At 37.2% G+C, this 14451-nt stretch overlaps 1 protein-coding gene across 10 annotated transcripts in view; it reads left to right on the top strand.

Moving 5' to 3' along the window:
- The window catches only part of CCSER1 (coiled-coil serine rich protein 1), a 682619-nt gene that overhangs the window by 105576 nt on the left and 562592 nt on the right, over nt 1-14451 (top strand). For all 10 annotated transcript variants that reach the window (XM_072037037.1, XM_072037036.1, XM_027455716.3 and 7 more), the window contains one exon: nt 11466-12830. In XM_072037037.1, coding sequence (XP_071893138.1) covers nt 11510-12830 — 1321 coding nt within the window. In that variant the 5' untranslated portion in view covers nt 11466-11509. The remainder of the gene's footprint in view (nt 1-11465; nt 12831-14451) is intronic.

Here is a 14451-nt window from a genome sequence, read left to right as displayed (position 1 = left end):
TTGAAGTCAATGGGACCACTCATGTTTTGAAAGTTAAGTGTGTGCATTTAAGTGTTTTACTGAATAGGAATGGGATTATTCTTAAAGTCAAGCATGTGCTTAAGTGCTTTGCTGAATTGAATTTGTTAGCATCTGTGAGCTAGCACAAGGATAAAACAGTATACACACTTGTGCAGAAGGTCCTTTTTGTTAGTACCATTGGATTTGACTGGCTCTGAGGTACTGCTGTTAAGCAATAAGTAAGCGGTTCTACATGATGTCTTTCTGTGGAACTGAGGAAAAAAAAAAGTCAGGATTGCCTGGGGACTCTTCCCATTCTTTGTTTTATCACCCAATTTTTATTTCTTCTATCTTTATATCTTCTGTTCACTTTTCTTGTATTTTCCAGCTGCTTTTTCTCTTAATTGTCCCTTTTATCCATTTACATTCTCTATAGCTTGAGATAAGAGTTGAATTTCTTCCTTGAGTTTCTGAGCAGTCCTGTATTTCACTGAGCATCTGTCCAATTGGTGCTATCTTCCTCATTCTCTGTATTCCCTAGCCTTGAGGTAGGTCCCCAATGCAACAGCCCACTTGAACTTCACATAGGAGATGACTTCTGTCATTATTTCTTCCTTTGCTCACCAGACTTTGGGCTCAGTTCAAAATTCTTGTATGTTGAAAGTGGTTGGAGGGAAAACGCAGGTGACAGATGTGTATTTTTAAGATGTGAAGGGACATTCTGTAAGTAAAGAAACAGGTGTTGGTCTTCCTGCCAGACTTGCTGCCCTCATGTAGTCACCTCTGCTTTTTGTCTTCCTCTCCAGTTCCCTGGTAAGAAGTTAAATTTTTGATTAGGCTACCAGGACTGAATTGGAACTTTCGCTTTTATGAAAATGCCATCACAGGTATACCTGATTGGTCAGAAGACTGTGCTAGCTTTGAGAGTTACCTTTGATGCTAGTGGGAAGTAAATGAACCTAACTTAGAAGACATTATTTATGATGGAGTCTGATGATAGATGTTTTCAAACTGTACAGCTTTATTTTGGTTGAAGATGACACGGCACAATAACTGTCTCAGGATTTTATCAATTTGGGGGATGATTGTTCAAAAATGTTAAAAAGTGATAGTGGAGGGAGGTTTAGATAACAGATCTCAATTGAGAGAGACAATATTGTGAGGCAATAAGCTTTAGAACAAATGTAAAAGATTATTAATTGAACACCTAAACTGGTTTTACCCATTTGAAGCCTACTTTATTCACTTTTTTGATACTCAAGCAATCTGAATGAAACTAAACTGTCATTTGTTTATAGAAGCCACCATACGGCTTCCCTTTTCTGGAAACAACCTCACTTGCTATAAGCAGTATTTCCCTTTACATGTTATTCTTCTGTAAGGGTTGTTTTTCACCACATCTCATCACCTTATCTCAATACAGTGCTAACCTGAATGCTAAATCTTGTTTTGACAGTAGTTGTAGGTAGGTCACTTCTCTTTCATTTCATACAGTACTAACTACTAGAATTGTCGTGAGTTTGTAAGGTGTTACGTTGGTGTGAATAACTTTATTAAAGATTGTTTCTGGTATAATGTTTCATAATTCTCTGATAATGCTATAAGACTTTACTATAGCCTTTCATCTAGCTGTCCCAATTTGCTTTTACAGGACAAAACTAAAATGCCTGTGTGATAGGTCAGTACGATTCTCATTTTAGATGAGAAGGATGAGTTTTCACAGGGCCCCTGGTCACATAGAAGATCATTGAATAGTCCTTAAAGAGACTCACTGCCATAGAAATACGGTCCACTGTGTTTTCAGCATAAAACAACTGATTAACAACTCAGTCAGAATTAGAGTATATGAATATATTTAATAATCGTGAGAATTTTCATCTGGAGTTTTCCTTTCTTTCATTTTTTTTTTTATTAGTAAAATGAGTCTAATACATCTAATATATTATTATTATTATTTTCAATAAATCAAAAGTGGAATTCCCTGAGTCTTTGCTAAGATTCATGGAAGTCTTCATAGTCATGTAGTCGTCATGATAAATGTGACTTATTTCTAAATATAGTGTGATTTATTTGTAAAAATGTATTCTTCTTACAAAAGTGATGTCCAGTGGAGTACATGAAAATATAAAGAAACCAAAGCAATTAGCTTGCAGCTGAAATTACACAATATCGGAGGTGGAAATTATTAATGTATTTAATATTCAGCCCCAGGAGGCACACATCTTATGTCTGGTAAAGCCTGCAGGGAGCAGGAATTGTGCAGTTCCTTTCACTAGAAGTCATCAAGCTCTGGATTTTCTGCGGATTGTCTGAGGATTTTCAGTTCATCTTCTTATAAGGGACAACATGGGAATTGTTTCTGTCTTCTGTTGAATTTAGGGGAATTTGGAAAAGAGCATTTTCTCTCCTGTTGCTGTTAATGATATATTATTTCATGTGAACATAGTCAACAGCTGCTACAGTGATGTACTGCAATTACCTTATTGTTAATCAAAGACTGATCTATAAATTAGCCTGCATCATGTTAGGCAAAACCATCATGATTTGCTTTTATGAGTGCTATTAACTACATTGATTTATTTTTATTTTTTAAATCCCTCTATTTATCTGGACCCCCTGGCAGAGTTCTTATTACCCAGTCCTTGTTTGCTGTAAGAATGTAAGGTGGGCTATGGATCCTTCTGTCTTAGTATTGGTTTTAACAGAGACTTAAGGAAAAGTGGGAATGGAACACATATATAATATGAGTCTTCAGAACTGCACAATTAATTTGTAAGGGATTTGTCAGTTTTCATTATAGCCCATTGAGGTATGAAAGGGTTATTGCATTTTGCCAACAAGAAAAAGAGAGACACAAACAAAACCCTGCTTTGATTCAGTTAAGCTGGGAATCTGTGTACTACAGGTGATTATATCATACATGTCTAAGGATTGCTTTTGCAAGAGTTAAAGAAATATTAGCAGTGGGGTGAGCAAGGCTTATAAGGAGGAGAGGCCAAATGGTTTAAATCAGCATGATTCACTTCAGCGGAGCCCCATGAATTTACAGCAGATGAGGATTTGTTTCTTTTTAATGCAGTTAAGGTCACACATTCAGCCAGTGACAGAGGTAATAAATGACCGTAGCTCTTGTTGTCACTATGGTTGCCACATACACAGCAGAAGCAGGCAGCTCTTGAGACTGCAAATAGCCGGACTAGAAAAAATACAGGAAGCTTTAGCATAAAAAATGCTTATGATATTTGCTGATGGCAATGAAGTTGTGATTCTGGAAGATAAGAGGAATAGACAAGAGAGAATACGGACAAAATACACTTGATCCTAATGGGTCCACAGAGAGCTAAGGCAGTTGTGAGATGGTTGCTTGAAGGTGTCAAGAGAGATGAATTTGTAATGCATTGAAAGAGATTTTGGAAGGAACACATTAAAGCAGAGCTTGAAATCACTAGTGACTGTGCAAATCAACCAGAGTGTGCTCTAAAGACACTGACGATGTCTTGTGAGCCAGCAGAATATTTTAAGTTGTTTCATGGGGGAGCAGATAGAGGTCCTTTAAATGCCTCTGGGAGCTGTATTGGCACTTTGCTTCATGCTACTGATGGATTTTATGCCATGAACAGTGCAGTGTAGATATAGGGCTAGGGCTGTGTTGTTTCCTGTGTTTTTCTTGTGAGAATATCAGCTTGCTTGTGCAGAAGCGATGTGTTCCACTTCAATTGCAGAGCAAGGAGCTTGCAAGGAGTCTCTCCCGCTTTTCATGTTGTGGGCCAAGTGAAATGCCAGCTCTGCTGTTTGCCGGTATATGAGCTGGTCAGTGCTCTCATGGGCACATTACACCTGTTTTTCCTGCATGAAGGAACAAGAAGATCCTTGATGTCTTCTTGATTGCTTTTCCTTTTTAGATACTTCTATGCATGCTGAAATAATTAAGGAAAGACTGCACGTAGTGAGGAGCAGGGTGTTGTGTATACACAGGTTAGTAATGGGGCTTAACCTATGGGGCTTGAAATCAAATCACCATCTATAAAGGAACACCTCCTGTGTTTATGGCTAAATCCTAGTACTTACTGTGAAGTCCAAATGCACTTATTTTTCATAAAGTCTTAATTACACAAGATTCTCTGTTACTTCTAAGCGTCATAAAAATACTGCCATCAGCACCATGGGTGTAGGGGAGGAGGGAAAAAGGATGCCATTTAGTGCTGTTGAATCCTGTCTGATTACTAGATTGCCGTTTTTGTGCCCAGTAAAGGTGTCTCAGCATTAGCCAATGTGTTTAGGCATGGTTCAATTTCCATTTGCACTCAGGGACCTATGCAAGTCAAGGCCACTTCACTTGTTACAAGTGAATAATTCACTTGCATTTGAAAACTTTTAGAAATAATAGTCAGAGGAGTGGGTGGCACGACATGTGAATCACCAAGCAGGAATAAACTCTTTGAGATTTACACCAGGTTATTTACAATTGTAACTGTTTCTAGTTAAGCTACATAAATAATTGTGAGTAGCAGATACTGGTAAGAAATGCATTGTACACATCTCCAGAATCCAGGTAACAAATGAGGGTGAGAAATGCAGTTTCTGCTCTATTCCAGACAACCCATCAAAAAACAGTCACACAAGTATGGCTGCTACCTCACTGTGGTATGATCCTTGCCCCATTTCTGACCTACTTGTGTCTGATTGTGGGACAGGTGAAAAACTGTTGTTTCACTTCTTCATACAGTGAACTTTTTGCTAGTAGATGATACCAGGTCTTACTGAAGAGTAACTGCTTGCTGACTGTGTGTAAAGAGTACCTGTAAGATTGTTTCACTGATGTCCCAGTATTTCGTGTATTATAGTGAAGTTCTTTGAAATACCTTTCCGTATGCTACAGAGGCATTTGAGTTAGTGGACATTTTAAATTTAAGAAGGGAAGAATTATGGCGTGCAACTTTCTGGAGATCAGTTTCCCTGCTTCTCTTTTAGTAAACCCACAAGTTCACCTGATATAAGTGGTTGGATTTACATACCTAGTGATAATGAATAAAAGAAGTAGGCACCTCTGACTTACCTCATGCTAACATTTGCCTCCTGGCTAATTTAAAGTCAAAGGGTGATATAGATAATTTATCTCTAGTTTTCTTCTTTGAATGTTTGTTACAGTTCTAATTTAATCAAAGCACTGGGAATAGCAGTTACGGATTTATAAAATATCTGTCTTCACTTGGTGATTGATTGGTCAGAACTGGAGAGGGGGTGTTGGGGTATGTGTGTGTGTTCAGTTTTATTTCTTGAAAATTCATCTGACTCCTTCCTCTCTTGTTTCCTGAAAGCACCAGAACATTTGAAAAAACAGGTGTGCACTCCAGGGCACATAAACCAGAGGGAAATACAATTTCTTGCCTTCTTGCACTCTCACTGCTTGTATTCTGTGGTCTTTTTTTTTTTCCTTTTTTTTTTTTCTTTTTTTCTTTTTAACTTTTTTTTCCCCCAGATACATAAAAGCTGTTTTGCCCAATCAGCTTTCAATACAGAGAGGAAAAAGTATTGGGTTGTATGTGCGTGCAGTTTTCCAGAGGTTTAGCCCCTTACGTTGGGTAGTTTCTTTGCTTATAAATAACTGTTGAGGAAAAATCAAGCATTAAGAATGTGCAAACAGCATCGTAGCTTATAAAATCACACGCAGAGAATACAGCTGTGGTCACTGTTCTGCAAAATAAATGATTGAGCTTAGTGACATGCTACAAGGGTTACGTGCACAAAGAAAGAGAAGGAGAAAGTGTTATTCAGAAAAGCAGGTGGAGATGTTAAATGTTAGAAGGAGTAGCATTCATTTCATTTGCAAAAACAAATTGCTTCAATATCAACAGTCCAACCTTTCTTAGCTTGTGAAGGTGTTCTGTTGTAAAGGCATTTATCTCTGCTACTATTTTCAGTGAGGTCATTTTAATCCAGTTGTGTTATCCTGGATGACGACTAAAGTTCTAGGGGTTTATATATAGGAGTTTTACACTTAAAAAAATAAAAAATAAAATAAAAAAAAATCCAATATTAGGCTCTTATATTTACCTTGGGTACAGGTTATAACTGACTTCTGGAAGCTATGCAAATTAAAAAACAAAAAGTGTTTCAAATGTGCTAGAGAAACAAGTAATATTGGAATAAAATTGGTAAAATTGGAATAGTTTTGAAGGCAGTAATGCTTAGCTGCTAAAGATCCAAATGTGGAGTTTCTTGATTTGCATGGGAGCCACAGGCTGTTATGTTACCTGTTGGGTTCAAGGACAGGACTTTGCAATGGACTTCTGTTGACGCACCACTAATTAAATATATTCATTTTGCATATATTTGTTTATATGGGAGTTATTTCAGGTATCTGTATTACCCTGAGGTAAATATCTGCTCTGTGCAAGTCTGGAGCCAAGTAGTCCCTTCAGACTTCTCTGTGATGTGACCCCTGCATCCTACCCTGTGGTAGCTTGTGAGGATTGAGCGCGTTTGCAGTTTATAGTATCCACATGATACTCCTGTGTGTTTCCTATACCAGAGGATTCCCAATTCACAGCATTTAAAAAGAAAAGTATCGTCTCCCGTTTCTAACTGGGAGCTCAGCTTAAAAATCACACTGCTGTGGAGCACTGAGGTAGGGAGCAGAAGAGTAGGGCCTTTCAGCTATTATGTTAGCTTCCAATTTAGAAGTAGACAGTTATCTCCTTTGTTTGGGGGATATTGTTTGATGTTTCTAGGAGGTGTATCTTTAAGGAGAACATCTGTAGGAAAGATTAGTATAGAAAGTGTTGAGAGGTAGTATTTTATAAAGGGAGCATTTGTATAGGCCTATACATCACGGTTACTTCTTGAGTAAGCATCTACTAGCTTTCTGTGTGGACATGTATTTATGGTAATTGCAAAATTCTTAAATAATTTCAAGTCCTAAATTTGTCTCAAAGGCCACGGGAAATGCAAAAAGCACTGACTAATGCTTTCTCATATTTGCAGTCGATATAAGAGTGGATCCACTGCTCCATCTACTGGAATTCAAAATCCCCAGGCAGAGCTGCATGCTATTGAACGCATCGTGTGCTTTGGCACAGCTTTGTGAACAACCCTTTGCAGAAGGTTCAAAATGTTTTTTATTTTTCAGTTGGTGAATTGATGGAGTAGATTTCCCTAGAGAAATTTTGTAATATTTTGATAATTTTACCCCTCTTAATATTTTTTCCCCCACTTTTATTGTTTGAAGGTTGACCACATTGTTTATTTTGGCAAGATGCCATAATATATGAAGTATAGAACATGTACAATTCTTAGCCTGTTTACGTATTTCACACTCATACATCTTCTAATATTGTGTGGTTGGATGATTCCTCCTAAGAACTCCTGTGAAGAAAGAGTAAACCTTCAAGTTAAAGCATTCAGCATCTTAGTTTTCTCTTGCAATGAAGTACATCACTTAAAATTATTTTGAAGATTACGCAGAGGCTTATTTTATTTATTTATTGTTTTTTTATTCACATTTCTGCAATATCTTGGTGCCCAGCAAACCTATTTCCATTTGATCAACTTCTGAAATTGCTAATATGAAGGAAAATGTCTTGTTTGCACTTTGTCTCACACTTTGCCTGTTTCTCATTTGTGTTTGTTTCAACATTGGAGCTGTAGCCAAGTGTTTGAGGAAAAGCAGATCCTGAAATAACCTTCCATTGCTCTGGCTTCAACTAAGTGTTTTAAAAATTGTTTACTTGATTTCTTCCAGTGTATCATACTTTGTCTCGTATGATACCATATGCAAAATGACTCATCAAAAAGCCATCCCATAAAAAGCAAAATTTGAACTTTTATCTACTACAGCAGTTTCAGTATTATTTGGGTTTTAGAATTAAAATACATTTTAAAAGTAGTGGTTTATGTATTTACTGTGTTAAGTTACTGTATTAGCAAACAAATACATGATTAGAATAAAACCTAATGATTTTTTTGTTTTGCAAGATACATGCATCATTTGGAACATAAATATTTTTTTTTTTAAATGAACAATAATTTCAAAATGAATGCAAAAAGTATATATTTATTATTCTGGCTGGTTTGATCCACGGTGACTCGAGTAGTTGGATTTTGACTTCCGTATAGAATAGAATACCATGGAGTATTTTGACTATTCACATAATATTACAATGGTGCAAAATATTTTTCCTCTTAAATGAGGAGCCTGACATAACTGGAAGTCATCCCAGAGATTCTGTCTGTCTTTTTCCAGGATCCTTCTTGTCTGTTTGACTTTGTGCTAGTATTTTAACAAGGCTCCAGTTTTTTTAACAGGGTTTTGTGGTAGATCCTAGATTGAACGTGCAGGATCAGAATTGCTGTGATTGTTGTAGAGAAGTCCACTTTGGTTGAAAGATTAGTCTGGAATGACATAATGACCTTGAAAAGGTGTGTTTCTTTGCTGTTTTCTTTTTCCTTTATCATGGCTGTTAAGATTTATGTTGGTAGGGATGAGAATGTTGTATATAGAAAATGAAAGGTTTAGTAGAGAGTGAGTATACAGCTGTGCAGAGAATAAGAATGTAGCTGAACTGAATTTCACTCTGTAAGGGTTACAGCTATGAAGTGGTAAGCACAGTGTTTGAAATATGACGACTGAACAGAAGCACTTCCTATTTCGAAAATGTTAGGACACAGATGGCATTTTATAAACCATGTGCAATTAAAAAAATAAAAATAAAATTCTTATGTAACTAATGTCTGAGGGTATCGATATATTAAAGTATGTATTATTTTTTTCTGTATTTCAAGTAGGATTGTCATTTTAACTCAGTGCCAAGCTTTGTCACTTAACACTGTCCTGTACATGCAAAGAAGCATACATATATACATGTACACATATGTGGATGTTTGTTCTCAGAAATGTCCTCTGATAGCCTTTGTATACTTAGAAAGAATGGTATATATTATAATGGGCTTATACTTCATTATAATGAGCTTATGCATTTTTATAATGGGCTTATATTTTATTATAATGAACTTTTATTTTGTGTGAGGATTTCTGCTGCTTAGACAATAGGAGAAGAGTTGACAGCTTCTTTGTGTTCTTCCTTCAAGAAGCAAGGAAGAACGAATGAACGCCATTTATGCTAGCTGTTTTTACAGGGAAAGTATTCTATTTAAAAGATGTTACCACCTGTATGGTACCATGGGTCGGTTGATAGGAATAATCTCTTACTATTTAGACACAGACTTCTTATTTCCATTGGAATTACAGTTCTGTGCTTTTTGCTTAGTTTTCTACTTCTTAGTTCAAATAATTCCTTAATTATAGAATAGAATGGCTTGTTCTACAGTGAAGTGATACGATGTGGGCATGAGAGTGAACAATGGGAGTGAATAATGTTTTGCCTGAGCATAAAAAAGTCTATAGCAATTTAATATATTTAAAAATAATAATAATCTTACCTACTGCAGCTGTAAAATTGCATTCTAAAATCTCTTTTTCAGTAGTTATGTCTGATTAAAATACAAGGAAGAGCCTTCACAATCTGTAAATGAATATGCTTGTCTGGTGCATATGTGCATATCTGCACACATCTGCAAACCCGCCAAAAAATCCCATGATATATCAGTGGTTAAACAACTGGGATAGATTTGTTTGGAGGGAGAAGGAGGGTAGGGAGGGCTGCATGTGGCTTTCTGACACATGTTTTCAGTGGGTTGAGTTGTGGTAGATGAGCAATTTAGTGTAACATAAGCTCCTGTGCAAGTTGGCAGGGCCTTGGCTCTTCTGTACCGTTGGCTGCACTCTTGCTCTTATTGTTTACTTTACATTTCAGTGAAATACAACAACTGGCCTTGCATCAGTCTGTTTAGTGGATACAAAGCTACTTTGATAATCTGTGTCTGTTCTTGTACCATCAGCTCTGTCCCAGTAAGACTGACATTCAAATTTGTGTTTCAATTGCAAGACCTCAGCATCATACAGCTCAGGTTTTAGCTTGTCATCAAAAATCCCCAGTGAGTTCTATAAATTAGTGACTGTTTTCAAGCTGTGCCTCCTTTCATAAACGACAAAATTGCTTATTGATTCCTGATGCTTGTGACTCCTTATATTGTGGCTGCTTGGCAGTGCATGTTCAGATTAGAGCTATGCTTGCTTTCAAAGAAAAAAAAAAATCAAAGCAGAAACTGCAGTTCAATGTCTAGTCACAAATAATCTCTGAATTTACTCTTTACCCTTGATTTTCCAATAATATGCCATGTATGCAGTTTCATTATTCCTTAAATGCTCAGTATCTATTTGAATATGCATACATGTGTGTATACATATATAATACATACTGCGTAAATATATATACTCTTCATAGGCATTTGTTATATCCACGTAAAGCACATTAAATTGCTTTTTAGATGAATGAATTTGTTTTTGTGCTTGGCATACAAATATTGTTTAGATAAATGACTTGATTTTATTCCTATGTGCTGAATACTTGCTGCTGAGGAAGTTTTGCTTAGGCATTATACCTCTTGTTCCTCTGATCATACGTCACCTGGTTTTATTGCTCTCTCCATGGTCCTGTCTCTCGCTACAGTAGTTTATTATAACAAGAACAAAAAGGAGATGGAACTGACATATATTTCTTAAAGATTAATCTTCTTCCAGTGTATCTGCTGAGCCGATAATGTTTTTATTACTTAAAATTTGCCAAATGTCTGTGTCTGTGTATGAAACACATTTCACTAATTTCAAAGAAGTCCAAAAACATCTAGTTATAAGTAAGAAAAATAGGCTTCAAGAACGATTTTAAAGAATAGTTAAAAGGAAAGCTTCAAATTCAAATCTAGAAACATGATCACATACTTTGACAGCAAATTCCAAGAACTTCAAGTTCTCTAGGAAGAATGGGTGTTGGTGCGTTTTAGCATGACTGTAACACTAGCATTTTGTCTGCTGTAAGATAATAAGTACCATCTTTAGTGGGGGAATATAAAGGAATTGAAAATCCGACTGAACATGAAGATTGGAGACTTCAAATCCTGTTGTTTCTTGCAAAAATTAGTATTTAGGAAGCCAAAATAATGTTTTGCTTTACTCAGATAATAAAAAATCAAGTCTATACTGTGAAAGCGTACGGTTTATAAGACTTGTCCCCAGAACTTACAGAAACAAAGGACTTCGGTTGAAATGTTTGTATATCATGTAGATACATACTGTTACCCAGTATGATGTGCATTGCATTATGTATAAGATTATATATGTCACATGTAAAATGTTTTGAGCCATGTCCTTGCTCGATTGCTAGGATTTTGGAGATACAGATCAAACATCACTTTGAAAATCTAAAAAAAAATGTTCAGCACTATATGTATGCAACAACTTGCAGCTATACATAAAATAGATATTGGCATCTGGGGTGTTTTGGCTGACTTAAAGCTTGTTCAAATAGACTTTGAGGCTGAATCATTTCTCTCTCTTTTTCTCAACCCAGATTAGTGTATTGGCTGCGAAGAATTGCAAACGCTTCGTGCCCTGATGGGGGACTCAGGATCCAGACGATCAACTCTAGTATCTCGGTTGCCAATATTCAGGAGAAGTATTAGCCGGAGACACGACTCCCTTCCTTCCTCACCTTCCTCTGCTAGTGCCGTGGGTGTCCACACCTCCTCCCCATCCAGCACTAACTCCAGCTCAGGGAGCACAGGCAAGCGCCGGAGTATTTTTCGGACTCCTTCTATTAGCTTCCATAACAGGAAGGGGAGTGAACAGAAGCCTGACTCCACCAGCCAAAATGTTAACATCTCAAATGGTGCCCAGTCCTCTTCTCTCAGCACTTTTCAAAAACTGAGCCTAGACGAACACATTAAAAGTAGAGGAAAGCATTCAGTTGGGTTTGGCAGCTCACGTAGCAAGAAGATAACAAGGTCTTTGACAGATGATTTTGAAAAGGGAAAGGAGCCCTCAGCTAATAAGAATGTCTTTATAAATTGTATAAGCTCTGGGAAAAATGAGGGCGATGATTCTGGCTTTGCAGAGGAGCAAAGCCGATGCTCTGTCAAACAATCCACACGGAAACTTCTCCCTAAATCTTTCTCATCGCACTACAAGTTTTCCAAACCAGTTCCGCAGAGTCAATCCATTTCCTCTGTGCAGCAGTCTGGATGCGTGCTGGAGATTAAATCGTATGTTGAAAGTGAACCGGTGATTGCCAGGTCCTCTTCTCCCTGCTCGGCTGAGACGACGGAGTGCGTGGGAAGCACGTTGCAGTCCCCACTGCTCTCGGCCGACCTCACGGCTGCCCAGACGCCCTCAGACTTCATAGCCTTGACAGAGGATTCTGTTTCGGAGGTTGATGCTCTGCCCAGCAGTGGGAATGGAGTGCTGCTGGCAGAGGATTTTGGCCACAATGTCTCTACCTCTCAGATCTTCTTTAATCCTGCTGCTGGTCCGGTGAGGGGAACAGATTATGTGGAAAGTATGTGCCAGTCTGCTGGTGGTGTATCTCCTGTGAGCCGCACAAGCTTTTGTAGTGTTGAATCTAATACCTTATTCAAAACCTCAGCTGCTAATCAAACAAAAGTATCATTGCAAGCCAATGAACTATGTATTACAGATACCAGGCACATAGGAGAAGTTAACTCAGCAAAGACAGAGTTAGAAACCTTTGGGTTACAGCACAGAGAAGAACCGGTGATGCACTCTCCAATGGCACAGGGGTTGAGTAGGGACCAAGATGAAAGCACTCTAGCTAAGCACACAAAAGAAACAGTTCCTGTAATGGAGTCTAAGATTATTCAATGTTCTGAACCTCAGTCCCTTAAAACGCAACTGGGATATGAAACAAACCATCCTAAAGGTATGTATTCCGCTTTTTCATTGTGAGGTTTGATGGCTTGGGGGATGCTTTTTTGTTGTTGTTGTTGTCCGTAGTTCTTTTGTAAGAATTGTTTGGTCATGAAGTGCTTGTGTACTTAGAAAGATCAAAAGTTAGGAATTTTACTCTCCTTCCAAGATGATGCTTAATTCAGAATTATAAAAGGAATAAAACAAAATGCTTTGAATTTTGAGTTGATGTTTTTCAGTGTAATAATAATCATCAGTGCTGTTGGTCACTCTGTTTCCTTCTGATAGAAAATGAATTAAGAAAGAGTATTGATTCTCACCTCTTGTTGAAAGCTGAAGCTGGTATTTTTGAGGCATACCTATTTTGGACCTGAACCAAAGAGCTGCATTGTTTGAAGAGGAAGGATTGCCAGAGAATAAACTTCCTTTAGTCTGGTTATGAAAGATAACATACTTGTATCTTATATTGATCTGGGTTCGTGACTCTCAGATACATTACAGAGCAGCTTGGACAAGAGCAGAGGACACGAATATATTGCTGTTTCCATCTGAAATAGCACTGCGCAAGTTCTTACTACATAACCTATGAAATATAGGAAGTTCACTACCAAGTAAATTTCACACTGTGTCTTTAGCTTAGAAAAATGAGTTTGGAAATATTAACAAGAATAAGTGGAAAGGCTGTACTTTGAATTATCATCTGTAGACATGCAGATCTTCATCTTCCATCAAAGACACCCAGCCTTTGATTGAAGGACACTTGCCAAATGACATTTAGCTCTGCCAGTTTACTTTCTCAACTAACCTGAAGACCAATGCTTTGTTGAATAATCCTGAGCCTGTATCTGGTGGGGCCAGATTTGTGACGGTTACCAAAAATGCAATTATGTTGTTAGTATTGAAAGAGGAATGAATGCAAATTCATATGAGTCCATACCCATCCTTTTGCTTGGTGATGTAGTCATGTAGATTATAAGCAATCGGAAGCAATCTCACTTTTGGAGTTACTTGTCTCTGCACAGTATTAGTTGCATATCTTGTAAATAAATAGCTATGTATAGTCAAATTAATCCACTAAATTATCTTTCATGAGAAGAAAACTGTTTGCCTCAGAACATTAGTCAGCTGGGACAAAAATATTTCCATTTATGTATATTATCTGTCCGGAGCACTTTGGTTGGTCTTCTTTGCAACTTTGGCTCATCTGTGAATAAGTTCATGCTTTTAAATTTAATTTACTGGAGTAGAGTAGTTGTAGAGCAGACCAGTGAGCAGCTCAGAGTGATGTTTGGAAATACACAGTGTGTTTGAAACTCATGCACCAGCAGCTATATATTTAATCTTCATGCCTGTAAGGCAGCTGGAGTTGAAACTGCAATAGAGAGATTTTTGTAAATAGGCTTGGTATTCACAGAAACACTAGAGCTAATGTTGCACTATTTAAAAGTTGATGATTAATTTTTATGGGTTTATACAAGTAGTTCTATTCCAAATGCATTTTTTTCAATTTGTATAGTGAAGAATGTATTTAAAATTAGAAAATTAGAAAGCAAACATAGGGACTGTTGGAAAAAAGCATAAAATCCTGCCATATTAAATGAAAAGAGTATAGAAAAAGTTTGTGGTGTTCAGAA

The sequence above is a fragment of the Anas platyrhynchos genome, chromosome 4 (genome assembly GCF_047663525.1).
Source record: "Anas platyrhynchos isolate ZD024472 breed Pekin duck chromosome 4, IASCAAS_PekinDuck_T2T, whole genome shotgun sequence".
Taxonomy (NCBI): domain Eukaryota; kingdom Metazoa; phylum Chordata; class Aves; order Anseriformes; family Anatidae; genus Anas; species Anas platyrhynchos.
The sequence above is the reverse complement of the archived record's forward strand: the minus strand, read 5'-3'. Positions and strand labels throughout refer to the sequence as shown.